Genomic DNA, 12,915 nt, shown 5'->3' with positions numbered 1-12,915 from the left:
TGAATCAGGGAAGGGGAACAGGGAAGTGTTAGTATGACACCCCCCAAAAAAAAAACACCAAAGAAAAAAGGAATGTTGTAATTACTTTCTTCCACACAGTATTAACAGAAAATCTGTTGCCTTCCACAGCTGCATATATGCTAAGCTGGCCCCTGGCATGAAAAAATATGTCTTCAGTGATTCAGGCTGTACAAATAAGCACAGTATATGCCATTTTCCTTTCTGAATAAAAGAAAGTTGGGACTGTATCCCAATTCTAGTTCATAATACTGTCCACAATTAAAATCAAGTGAGCATTTTCTCAGTAGCTTATGTAAACATCCCATCTAACAAATCCCTGCACCTTTCTCACCTCATTTTCTCACTAAGAAAGTGCGTGCTGTTCAATGCAAGTTTACCATGAATTTTGTTTATATTAGTGTTGGCTTGCAATGCACCTCTAGATTTGGCAGCACTTCTACATGGAAATATACTGGTGCATTATAAGCACAGATGTATACATAAAACCAAGCAGAAGTTCTATGTCTGCCATAAAGTCACGTAATACCTTTTCATGCACTGTCATGCAGCTGGCTGCATCCTTCTGGAGAATTTCAGTCACTCCATTAGAAAGTCGTTCATATTTCAGCTTAGGTTCTTCTTCACTCTCATCTTCCTAAATTTTTAAGAGTGTAAGGAAAAGGGAGCAAGAGAAAAAACAAACAAACATTTAGAAGTTTATTTTAAATAAAAACAAATTAAAAGATACCCCAAAACTATCACACAGCAACAGGTGAAGATGGATCACTATTATCTCTTAACAACAGCCATTACAATCAAAAGCCAAACTTTCACATTATCATCATTGGAGAGGGCTTGGGTTGTGCTTTTTTGTTACTGATTTCTCTTTTTACTCCAAAGTTCTGGGTGCAAACAAAGACGCTATAGCAGGTTATCCATTCAGCTATAAGAGGCACTTAGCTGATATCTAAAAAGCAGGAAAAAATGTACATGAGTACTTTGTTACATAAAGTTAGTCATTCCCAGTTTAGAAGAAAAATATAAAAGGGATGGATAGGGAAAAAACGGACGATGATAAAATAAACTGTGCCACTGTAGCCACAATTCACTCTACGCTGAAGCATGCGGGTTACAAGGAACTTCAAGACCTTTACAAGATGCTGCACCTCTGTAGGATGGATAGAGACAAAATGCTGTGAACAAAAATAAAAAGAATCCACTAGGAATAAGTTAATTATATAAAATGCACCAATGGGTTTATGTTAAAAAAAAGAGTATAAATATGTTGTTGCAAAACAGTCTGGGAAAAGGATCCGGACACAGCATATTCCTATGGATCACCTATATCATCTGCATGTTAGGAACTTTTTCTGGTAAATACCAAAGCTTTCCTCTCTTTTTTCTTTTCAAGCATATTAGGTGTTATCACCCAATCACTACTTCAATGCAAAGACAGATGATGCATCAAGTGGCACAGAGTGAAGAGAAAGGAGACCGAGCTAAAAAACACAAGCAGCAAATTCATTGATCAAAGAACACCCAACATGTTTATCTCTTAGGAAAAGAAAATCCAAGGTGCAAAATAGCTCTCTGGTCATAGGCATCTATCTGTAACAGATGGTCAACTGAAGTACAATGCCAGAGAGAGATTTCATAAGCTTCAGTTTATATCTATGCATGCATAGACATACACAAACCCATATATATCCCTTGGTCCTCACTGGGAAACAGTATACCTGCAATAATAGTCTCCTACACTCACTGTTAGTTCTATTGAACACATCAACGTTGAGTGTGTTTCCCACATGAAATATGTCTTCCACTCCTAAGCAACCAGAATATACCAGTGCAGTGCTCTAGTAAAGGAGCACCTTTACCTCCCACCACCCACTGCTTTCCAATCCCTAGAACAGAAAATAAAAATGCACAGCATCAGCCTATGGCAGAAGAACTATATTTGTGCAACATTTTCTTGTAGCTAATGATGTGAAAAATAAATTTGGAAAAGATACATGTTAACATGTTAATAAAACATACTTTGTTTAAACTGCCTTTGGAGTACTAAAGCCAGTCTTTCCGAACTTAGACATTACGGCCATTTACCATGCGTGCTACCATCACACACGGTAATATGTACATACCCTCATACAAAGCACAGAAAAGCCATACGGACCTATGGAAACATTCAATATTTAGCCCCATGCTTACATAAATACGCTGCAAAGAGAGGCCCTTTTAAAACGTTATTTGAGAGTTTTATGACAGAATACAAATGAGATTAATATAGGGATGTCAGCAGTCCGTGACGTAGCAGTCTGAAGTGAGGTGTCAAAATGTCCACCAAGAAACAATTTTATTCAGTAAATCTAACACCGAAAAAAGTTGTTATTCGACAGAATGACAATGTCAAATTACAGGGCTGTATATAAATCAGCCAAATTCCTTGTGCCTAGAGATCCTTAATGACTACAGGGTAGAAGGAGGAAGTAAAGTCAAAGAAAAAAGTGTACATGTGATCGGAGGAAGGCGTAAGGAAGTATGCGTCCATTTTACAGCAATTAATACATCACTGCATTTTATACATTGCTTACAAAGATTACACTTGAAATGCATGGGTAATCATTGAATAAATTCATAAAAGTAAAAATTGAACTCCAGTCATCTAGTTTTATAAGATCCCACATGTTGCTAGAGTCTGGACATCAAATGTGCAACCAACGTGAAAAGTTAATTCTAGTCTCTTGAGTAGTTTGCATAAAAGCATTCATCCACGGACCATTAGATAAAGTTACTGTAAATAAGTTTTGCCTGTCTTATTTATGAGTGAAAACTAAGTAATTTTTCCTGCACATGCATATACAAAAAATATATACTTTCAAAAGTCAGTGCACCGAAGCATTCTGCCAGGCTTCAAAAAAAGTAAATAAAATGAAAACTTCAAATATTAGGCACTATGATGTACCCATTTCATGCTTTCTTGACAGGTATCTTATGTTAAGTAAAAGTCAAGCTAAAAGGTGACTTGAAATGAGGTGGGAGGACCTTGCTGTAAACAAAACAAAATGAAAAAGGTGATCTGCAAAAACGCAAGATTTCTCTACTGCTTCAGACTCTACCTCATATATTAAATGCATTTGATGATCTCTTATTCAGAGTATCAGAGTTTAATCATTTTAAAGGTATTTTTCTATCAGGAAAAGCTTTTATGCAGTCTGAACTTCTAAAGTAAACACAAGCCAGTGTTAATAAAAAGCAAATCAATAATTTTTGTTAAATTTTAATAATCCTGAAAACCTACAAATAAAACCATCAGCAGCCTGAGTTGAGGTGACAGTTAGCTGTGTTTCTATGACAACCTAGAGGAATAGTACAAGTCCTGACTTGCAGCAAAGCTAAGATATAAACAGAGTGACATTTACCCCATACAAGGAAACTCATTGCTTTCCTTTTTTAAAGGAAAAAGAAAATGTATTTCTCAACTAACATGGATTTTTACTAAGTGTATGGCACTTTTAATTAGAGAAGTCCTTTAAACCATCCTAGAGGATTCTAAACATTTGAAAAGAAATTTTATAGCACTGCTTCTTGTACCACCGCTTAACACTTCTGTATTTTCTGCCTAAAAAAAAACCCCAAAGCAAAACAAACCCAACAACACTGAATTTTGAAATTCTTATCAAATGTATTAAGAGAAAAAGAAATATATACTGCACAAAATGTGTAAAGCAGTCCACACATGGCAGCCTTAAATTCCGAAAGGGACGGAGACCCACAGAGCTGACAGAAGGAGGAAGCTACCTTTGTGGTGTTGTAAAATAAATAATGACCATTTTTCAACCACAGGAATGCTAATTTGAAACTCAAATTCCATTTAGTTTTCTACTTGCCTTTTACTGCTGAAGCTAGCAGTCAAATTGCTAAAAATATGCTGGAAAGAACCTGGAAAGAACAGGTATCCATAAACATTTCCCATTGAAAGCACATTTCCAATTGATTGAAATACTCTAAATTAACCAGTGAGACTAATACAAATCCCTTCCTACTAAGAGCTCTTCCATTTGTCACCACTGAACTCCTGAACTGAAAACAAATTCCTCTTCCCACACCTAACAGGTCTGAAACTCGCTACCAACTCTTCTTCTGGAACAGATTTACAAAACTGAGGAGAACTGCAAATGTGCAATAAGCTCTCAAAAGGCCAATGCCACTGCGAGGGATCCTCATCTGCCTTTCTGAACGCAGGCTCGCAACCTTCTTCAGATATTCTGCCCCATCTTTCCCAGCTTTGCCTACAGGAACAACTGTGGTGGAATAATAAGTAGAAAAAAAATCTGAAATCAGTCCTCATGAAGAGAATTTCCAGAAGGAACCTGTGGGCAGTTCCCAGAGTTATTCCATTAGCCCACATTTGCTCCTGCAGCAGAGGATCTGCCCACAGGACAGTCTGTCACATGAACTACATGCTCTACTGATTGCGGATACTCTAATTATGTTACGGGCACTGACAGCAAAGTGTCATCCTTCCTGCACAATTTGCCCTCAAAGTTTTTCAAAGCCTTTATGGAAATAAACGGTGCATACATTATAAGGCAAGTGCCCTTCCTCTTTGCTGCACATCTTCTGTCCAGTCCCAGCTAGAATTCCAATTACTATAGGTGGCCATTCCAGCCTTGTTTACACCTGCAAGTTTTGACCCTGCAAAGCATTTAAACTCAAAGATACCTGAGGTCCACCACTCAAGCAATTTCAAAGGAGCTACTCTCACATCCTACTGCAACAAGGCCCCAGTGTCACAGGCCTTCCTAAAAGGCCATGTCTTAAAAAAAAAAAAAAAAGACAAAACAAACAAACAAGAAAACCACAGCTCATTTTCATTTTTTTCATGCTTTCTTTGAAGTTCATGTCGATTTCAGAGATTATAAGAAAAATGTTAAATTAGCTTGTTTCCTCCTAGCTTAAAGGCCATTAAAAGTGCTGTGCCTCTGTTCTATCTGAATAGTTAATGTTTAGGATACATTCTAAAATCTCATTAAAAAAACAAAAAGAAAAAACCCCATTCCGCTGCCAAAGTGCAAACCCAACACTACTGCTAAAAAGCGAGAAGAAGCTGCTTGGCAATTTGTGAGAGTAACTTTTCTTGACATTTAATACGGGCCAGATCTTTGGAAACCCATGTAGAGCCTACTAAGAAATCAGCATTTTTATTTATTTAAACAGTCACCACTGTCACGCAGAAGAAAAAAAAAAAATCAAACTAGTTAGAGCTCCAGAATTACTAGTTTACAAACTATGTGAAAATCTCCAGTAGAACCAAAGAAACCAAGTCCATTTATTTTTCAGTTAAAATAAAGGTTCACAGAACTTCCTCAGTTATGTAAAAATGAATAAACACATCCTTAGTGCTCTGCTGGAGGCAGCTTCACTTATTACAGAAATTCAACAACAAATTTAAAAAAAAAAACAACAAAAAACCCCCCACCCAAAACATTAAAAGACCTCAAGCCCCAGAATGCAGTCTCCAGGGAGAATTACTTACTTCTCTTCTATATGTACAGAAGCACAAAGTACAGCAAAACACCCAGCAGAACTCAGTTGCCAAGATCATGTATTACCTTTTTGGTCTTGACATCTTGACTTGATGAGCATAACCATCTCCAACTGTTAATTTTTTTTATGGAAATCATGTCTTAATCAGGGGGTCGGACTGGTTGTCTCAGTTTTGTTTTTGAGGGCCTGTGGGATGACGGACTGAGAAGGATCTTTCCTCTACAAATCCCCTAATTGACATGGGAGCAATGAGCACTTATCCAAGCGGCTGGTACACCCGCTGGTACCCCTGGCTCCCAGGCCATCCGCAAACCCTTCCTATCACCAGCATTGCCTGGGAGGGCAGGACTGCGCCAGGGAGGCTGTGCAAACCTCAGTTTGGACAAGGGGGCCCAACAAGCACCTTACAAACTTTAGGATAACTCATAAGATTTCCACGAGGAAGCAAGTACTATCTGACAAAAGATACAGCTAAATTTTTTTATTTAACCTTCACCTCATTACCACACCTGGGAATTGCACCACATGGGTCATAATGCCTCCTTCGGCTTGGTAAAGAAATGATGATTATTTTCAGTCTTTACCCTCTCCAGTTCAGATCCCAGACCTTTGTTAGGGCCTGACTATCTCCCTTCATTCAGGGTCGAGATACTGAAGCACTGATTTATAAATGAACGTGACTTTAGGTTTGCTAAACCCCACTCCCCCTTCAGAGAAAATACTCACCTAACACCGAGTCCCTCAGACAAGCAGGTTCACTATTCCATTAGTCTGTCATCTCTAGTTCTCTCTACCCAGATCGTATTTAGGCTAAACGTGGCCCAAATAATCTGGTAATCCTGATGTCCGCACAAGTCTCCATATTCCCCGTACCACCCCAGGAATATCCACGTGCATCATTTCTCACTTCCTGCTTTACCATATTTCACACAGAAATACCTACTTTTTCTAATAGCTGGATGCTAAAACACTGAGACTTCCCATTTTTTTGTACCTGAAGGCAGTAATTAGGCCTGACAAACTGTATAGTTTCTCTACCCTGGAAATAATGCTTCAGTTTAGACACCCTTGCTCAGCCAGGACAACAGGCAGTTTCTTCAGCCTGGTCTGGAGGGCAAGGCAAGATGCAGGCACAGCAATTCTTTACTGCAGCTCTGCAGGGCTGGGTCTGCTGACCGGGCTACCCTGGATTTTGGGATGCCAATGGAAAAGGAAACAAGTGACTCTGCTCACCACAATGTTACATCAGATGGAGATTGAAGAGGGCGGCCTGACTTCAAAGTACCAGTCAATCCCACCTATAATCCAACTATCCAAAGCCAACAGGTTAAGAGTGCTGGCTCCCAATGTAACACTTAATCTCCACTTTTAAGACTGCAGAGTTCTGAACCCTCACGAGCAAGAGGAAATACAACCTAACCCTCCCCTAGCTACCCCCCTCCAAACCTGCTCTGCTTTCACCCCTGACAATCCTCAGATGGACCTTTGCTGATACCCTAACTCTCCTCAAACCCTCCCAGCCTGGACTCCCATCCCAATTTCAACACCTTCCAGTGTGCCTGCCAGGACCCCCAGTTTCTTACTCTTCAAAGCCACCACGTCCTCAGTTGGAAGCTCACTTCCAGCCAGGCAACCCTCATGGCAGAGCAGCTTTCCTTTACCAAGTTTTTAATGACTGCTTACAGCCTGACATGAAGCAGCTTCTTCACAAGACACCAGAACCCAGCACGAAGAGCTCAGCAAATACACTACATTTGGATCCAAGGAAAAGCAGAGTGCAGCTCCCATCCCAGCAGCACACCCACGCCAACTCACAGACACTTGGGGCGACAGACATCAAGACTGACCACTGAGCAAGAAGATTTGCAGACAGTTACCGTCCTGTATTTCCATGTCCTCTTTCCACACCTTAACAGCATAGATGTTCTTCAAGTACATGGAAGGAAAAAGCAATTTTATTTTACTAATTCAGGGTTCACATATGCAAGTAAACACACTGCCCATTTGCAATACATGGAAATATGGCTAGTGAATTAAAAAACTAAGCAAAAAATTCTGCTACAAGTGAAAACGTCACACGGGAGCAACACGACATAACACACACAGGAGTATTAATATTCTTAAAGCAGTTTTAGAAAATATTAAAATGCAAGTTGTAACAAATTGCTAATGTCTGTTGATGAATTTAAGGAAGTAACATCATAATGTCACAACACAGTTTGGAGACAACTTCAACTTCCATCCCAGATCACATTTTAAAGTCCCTGTATTATTTGGTAATAACACATTTTTGTTCTGTTTTTTGAGAACAGGAAAATGAAGAAAAACTCCTAATCTTTATCTACCAAACGTCTTACCATGCTCATAATTTTAAGTATGATAAATTTTAAGTATGATAACACCTTGGTTATACCTGTGATGGGGTAAATAGGCCTTCTCCCCCTCTTCCTTGTTATATTCCCATTTAAGAGTCACAAAACACTCACTCTTCATAAATCCTACTCTTGCCTTATGATTGCAGGCATCAGATTATCACTTGTACTTTAAAGATGCGAGGTAAAAGCTTTGAAACCCATATACTAAGTTGGAATTGGTGTATCATCTATTTGATATAAGAAGGGATCCAAGAATATTTTTTGGGTATTTGTCCACTTCCCTCTATCCCAAAAGCAAACGTGCTTTTTGTTTCCTTACAGCAACTTTGAGTAACCTGACTGGCTATTAACACACGCTGCATTGAGCATGCATGCCAGCAGCATCTTACTCTTCTTCAGCATCATTTGGAAAGCTCACCTTACTTGAAGATGATGACCAGTTCTGGTCAGAAATGGTAGGAGGGAGGTTTGCCTTTGGAAAGTTTCAGAAGTCAAATTTGTCAAAAGATGCAAATTACTGAGGCAGGCAAAGAGGACACATCACTATCTTTGTAAAAGACGTAGTTATTTACTCAAATTTCTTCCATTGTAACATCTGACAACTTCTGTGTTTGCCCCTGATGCTGCCATTTTTGAAGGAACCCACCCACAGGACAACCTATTGCCCGCCATTCTGACATGGGAGTCAGAAAAGCCCCTAGCCCAATTCAGGTTTCTTCTCACAACAACTGGAACCTAAACACTGGTTTTGAAAAATAATTTAAAGAATCATTATTTCTGATAAAAGTAGGTGGAAATTCACAACACAAAGATGTGCCAAAACTTATGTTTTCATTGTTGCAAAAACAGTAGTGGATTGTTACTTTGTATAATCAAGAAACACAAAGTGCAACTTAAAAGCCCATTCAGTCCTTGAAAAGATAACACCTCAAAGTCATGTATTAAAGATCTTCAAGTAGATCTGGTGTCATGGTTTAATTTCAGTCGGCAACTAAGCACCACGCAGCTGCTCGCTCACTCCCCCCCACCCGGTGGGATGGGGGAGAGAATTGGAAGAGCACAAGTGAGAAAAACTCGTGGGTTGAGATAAAAACAGTTTAATAATTGAAATAAAATGATGATAATAATAATATGATAATAATAATAATACACAAAACAAGCGATGCACAGTACAATTGCTCACCACCCACCGACCGATGCCCAGCCAGTCCCCGAGCAGCGGCCCCCCCGGCCAGCTTTCCCCAGTTTATGTACTGAGCGTGACGTCACATGGTATGGAATGTCCCTTTGGCCAGTTTGGCTGTGCCCCCTCCCAGCTTCTGGTGCACCTCCAGCCTTCTCAGTCAGTAGAGCATGGGAAGCTGAAAAGTCCTTGGCTAGTGTAAGCATTACCTAGCAACAACTAAAACATCGGTGCGTTATCAACTTTGTTCTCATCCTAAATCCAAAACACCATACCAGCTACTAGAAAGGAAATTAACTCTATCCCTGCCGAAACCAGGACATCTGGCCATATCTGCTTTTTAAAAAAGATTCCTATGTTCTAAAATGATGCAAACACCACACCTTCCCTGCTGCCCATTCCTAGGTCTTACCCTGCCTTCTTTTAAAAGAAAAAACAAATCCAAAAGCAAACCAAAAGAAAGCACTCCGTCCTCCACAGTTTTGGCAGATATATCCACCTGTGCTGAAGAAACAAGCGACACAGAACAAACAAGGAGAATTATAGTAGAAGAATGCATAACTATTGCAAAGTGCAGCTTCATCATTACTGTTTCTCCATCCCTGGGATACAGTTTCCAGACTTGTGTTCCTGTCTCAATGATAAAAGGCCTACCTGTGCTATTTTCAGGCTTAGGATCCTGACTCAATTTCTCTCAATGCAATCAAATCTCTAACACTAAAGGGATGCCAAGAAAAACTCAGACTAAGGCCTTTAACCTCCAAAAGCCCAGTTTGCTAGGTAGTGCATAAATTGGAACGCAATTTTATTGTAAGTTGTTGTTTTATTTACTGTGCTGAATTTAAATTTCGAGGACTTTACCAGACCCTCTGGAGACTAAAACTTACTGAGAGAACATAAACCTCTTTTCCTCCATTACTTTCATATCAAAAAGTTTGTTCCCACAAGAAAATCTTAACAAAGCAGAAAAAATAAATTAGTTGGTTTAAGAATGAGAATAGCAAAGAGCATTTCATCTTGAAGTCTCTGGTTCAAAAGCAGGTAGAGCAATAGTGAATAAAAGCTAGAAACATCCATGGTCTTGTTTATCAGCCTGCTTAGCCAAAATTGGGGGGGGGGGGAGAAAGAAAAAAATCCCCGAAACCATTTCCTATAAAAAGAGAGCCATATTATAAAATTCCTGATCTCAAGTGACATCCTGAGTAGGTAATTTGCATCTTTGTTGAAGTTACAAGGTGGGCATGGAGGACATATCAATTATCTTTGTAAAAGACCTGATTATTTACTCAAGTTTTGTAGAACACTTGCAGGACAGTGCGAAAGAGCACAGGCTGCTCTATTTTGAACCTATATAAACACAGGTTTTGTGAGAATTCATATAGTTTGGAATAAATGTTACAATCATTTGGAATAAAGACTAAAAACCTATTCAAGTTTCCAACCTGTATGAGAATTAGTTTCTATTCTGCAACTATTGCTACACAAGACAACAAAAGGCATGAAGACTAAACTTTCTAAACCATGAACACACATTTGTGACTTATACTGCTAAAAATATTTTCCCCTAATTCTATGGTGAAGATACAGTAATGTGAGCTTAGTGAAGGAAGTGAAGTGAATAACCTCCCATCCAGTTCCTTTATGATTCCTCATAAGGCAAATCACCAATACTTTCCCAGTATCTGGCTGTAAAATTGTCAAATATGGATTAGCATGGTAAAATTTCACACAGCAGTTTTCTGTTCTCCCCATGCATTTTCCGCAGGGATTTATTTAATACCTTGACCTCTTTGGGAAAATGCAGATATACACCAGGAGCAAGGAATTAAGATGATATGGCTGCCTGTGAATATGTATCAAAATGGGCTGCATTCACAGTATGAAATGACAAACGGATGAAAGGCAAAGCAGAGAGCATTTCATTTCTTCACAAAACTATTGTGGTATACAGAATGTCACACTATATTTGCGGAACACCAATTGAAGATTCACTCCTACAGGTTTGAAGGAGCTGGGCACCAGCCAAGTTGTGAAGCAGAAGTAACACACAGATGACATACTGCACATGAGCAATCATCATAAATTGCATGTTAAAAAAAAAAGTAGTAAAAAGTAGTAAAAAGTCCGTATAGTACAATTTGGTTTCACTTCAACTCCCATCAACTTGTTTTATTTTACTGGTAGTGTTGTGCGTGGCAAAGAACACCTGAAAACTTTCAAATCCATTTCAGTGTTCAAAAGCACAGGATCGGTCCATCCACATCAAGTGCACCATACGTAGGCAGCACAGGATAGGCTGTTTTATCTTCCACGTCCAAATCCAATTCCAACACTGAAAAATCTAAACACAGTTCAAATCTCAATGAAAGTACGCATTTCTACTTGTATTTTCCTTTTGCTGAGTAAGGAACTTGGACAAACATTTGTTTCCCCCATGAACACTACTCAAGCAGCCCAGTTGCCACCTTGTGATGTACTGCGTATGAAAACCCTACAGTGCAGTTTTGGGAACAGTAGTTTTTAAAGTTCACCCACTCACCACAGCTGAAGAGCTAGATGGTAAATAGATTAATTTCTCCACTACTTTCCTTTTTCCAGCCCAGAGTGTTATTCCACCCAGATGAATACATTCAGTGTTTTGGAAAAGCCACATCTGCATACTCTGTTAACATGCTAGCTTTGCAATTGCATTTAATTCATTTAGCACACACAGCAGCTTTTTTATTTTTTATGTATTCCACAACACACAGATGGAACACACATTTCTGGTTAATATTAATAGCTCATTAAATGAAGTATCTAATTTTCACTCAAAACCAGAAGATATTAAAAGAATATAGCAATAATCCATTTTTCCTGCAAGTCAATCCTCTAACAATGTATATTATAATGTTAGTTACTAGTCACTGCAAACTTGTTTTTCAAATTAATGTATGAAAAGATTCCATTTAAACTTCAATAAATAATTTACTATGCTCATCCTACTGACTCAAATTGATAAGTTATTTGCATGATACATTTTCTCATTAATAAGGAGGAGAGCTTTCTATTTGGAATTTATATATCTCTTCCTTCCATTCTCCCCATTTAAAAGGCCAATTTCACTTAAAGCCATGCAGAGGGAAGCAATTTCTCTTCAGATTGCTCAGGTATGTGAAACAGAATATGCTTTTTGAGCATTTTTCTCCCATTTTATATTTTTAAAACAACTGGAAGAGAAAAATGGCAACCTAGTGCAGAGCTATTCAATAATAAGGAAAAGAGGCGTGATGAAAAGAAGTACTTTACCAAAGGTCAGACAGGAGACAAAAAAAAGGCAAGTTGGACTGAGGTACAATAGCCAAATCTACTTTTCAACCATTCACTTTTTGTTGCAATGGTGATGCCTCTTCAAAAGCTACTAGCCACAGAAGAGCTCACTTCTTCCAGCCCAATGCTCCACACTCGATGTTAAGAGAACATTTTGATGGAAACAGAGTATGACAAGCAGCCTTTTTTACCAGATGCTTTATTTACTTGAAACGATTTAATTGCTTTGACCTAATCCAGACCCAACCTACAAGACTAAGATCTGGAGTGCACTGAAAAGGAAAAGAAAACATCAAGGCTTTTTAAGGCTTACACGTTTCCTAACTGTGTTCCTGCTCTGATCAGTTTTCAAAACCTTAAAGAACAAAACCACTACCAATTTCAGTGATAAAAGTGTATCAGTGAGGGATATTTCTAAACCACCATAAATTGTTTGAGCACTGGGTTAACCAAGAATTTCTACAATACTTTCCTCTCTACAAACTCTCATAGAATTTATTG

At 38.7% G+C, this 12,915-nt stretch overlaps 1 protein-coding gene across 1 annotated transcript in view; it reads right to left on the bottom strand.

The window, feature by feature from the left end:
* VPS41 (VPS41 subunit of HOPS complex) overlaps nucleotides 1-12,915 on the bottom strand; it is a 115,163-nt gene that overhangs the window by 93,302 nt on the left and 8,946 nt on the right. The window contains exon 3 of the mRNA XM_076330788.1: nucleotides 548-655. Within this exon, the coding sequence (XP_076186903.1) occupies nucleotides 548-655 (108 nt within the window). The remainder of the gene's footprint in view (nucleotides 1-547; nucleotides 656-12,915) is intronic.

The sequence above is a fragment of the Aptenodytes patagonicus genome, chromosome 2, assembly GCF_965638725.1.
Source record: "Aptenodytes patagonicus chromosome 2, bAptPat1.pri.cur, whole genome shotgun sequence".
In the NCBI taxonomy this organism is placed as follows: Eukaryota; Metazoa; Chordata; class Aves; order Sphenisciformes; family Spheniscidae; genus Aptenodytes; species Aptenodytes patagonicus.
Note: the sequence above shows the minus strand (reverse complement) of the source record. Positions and strands in the feature narration are given on the sequence as shown.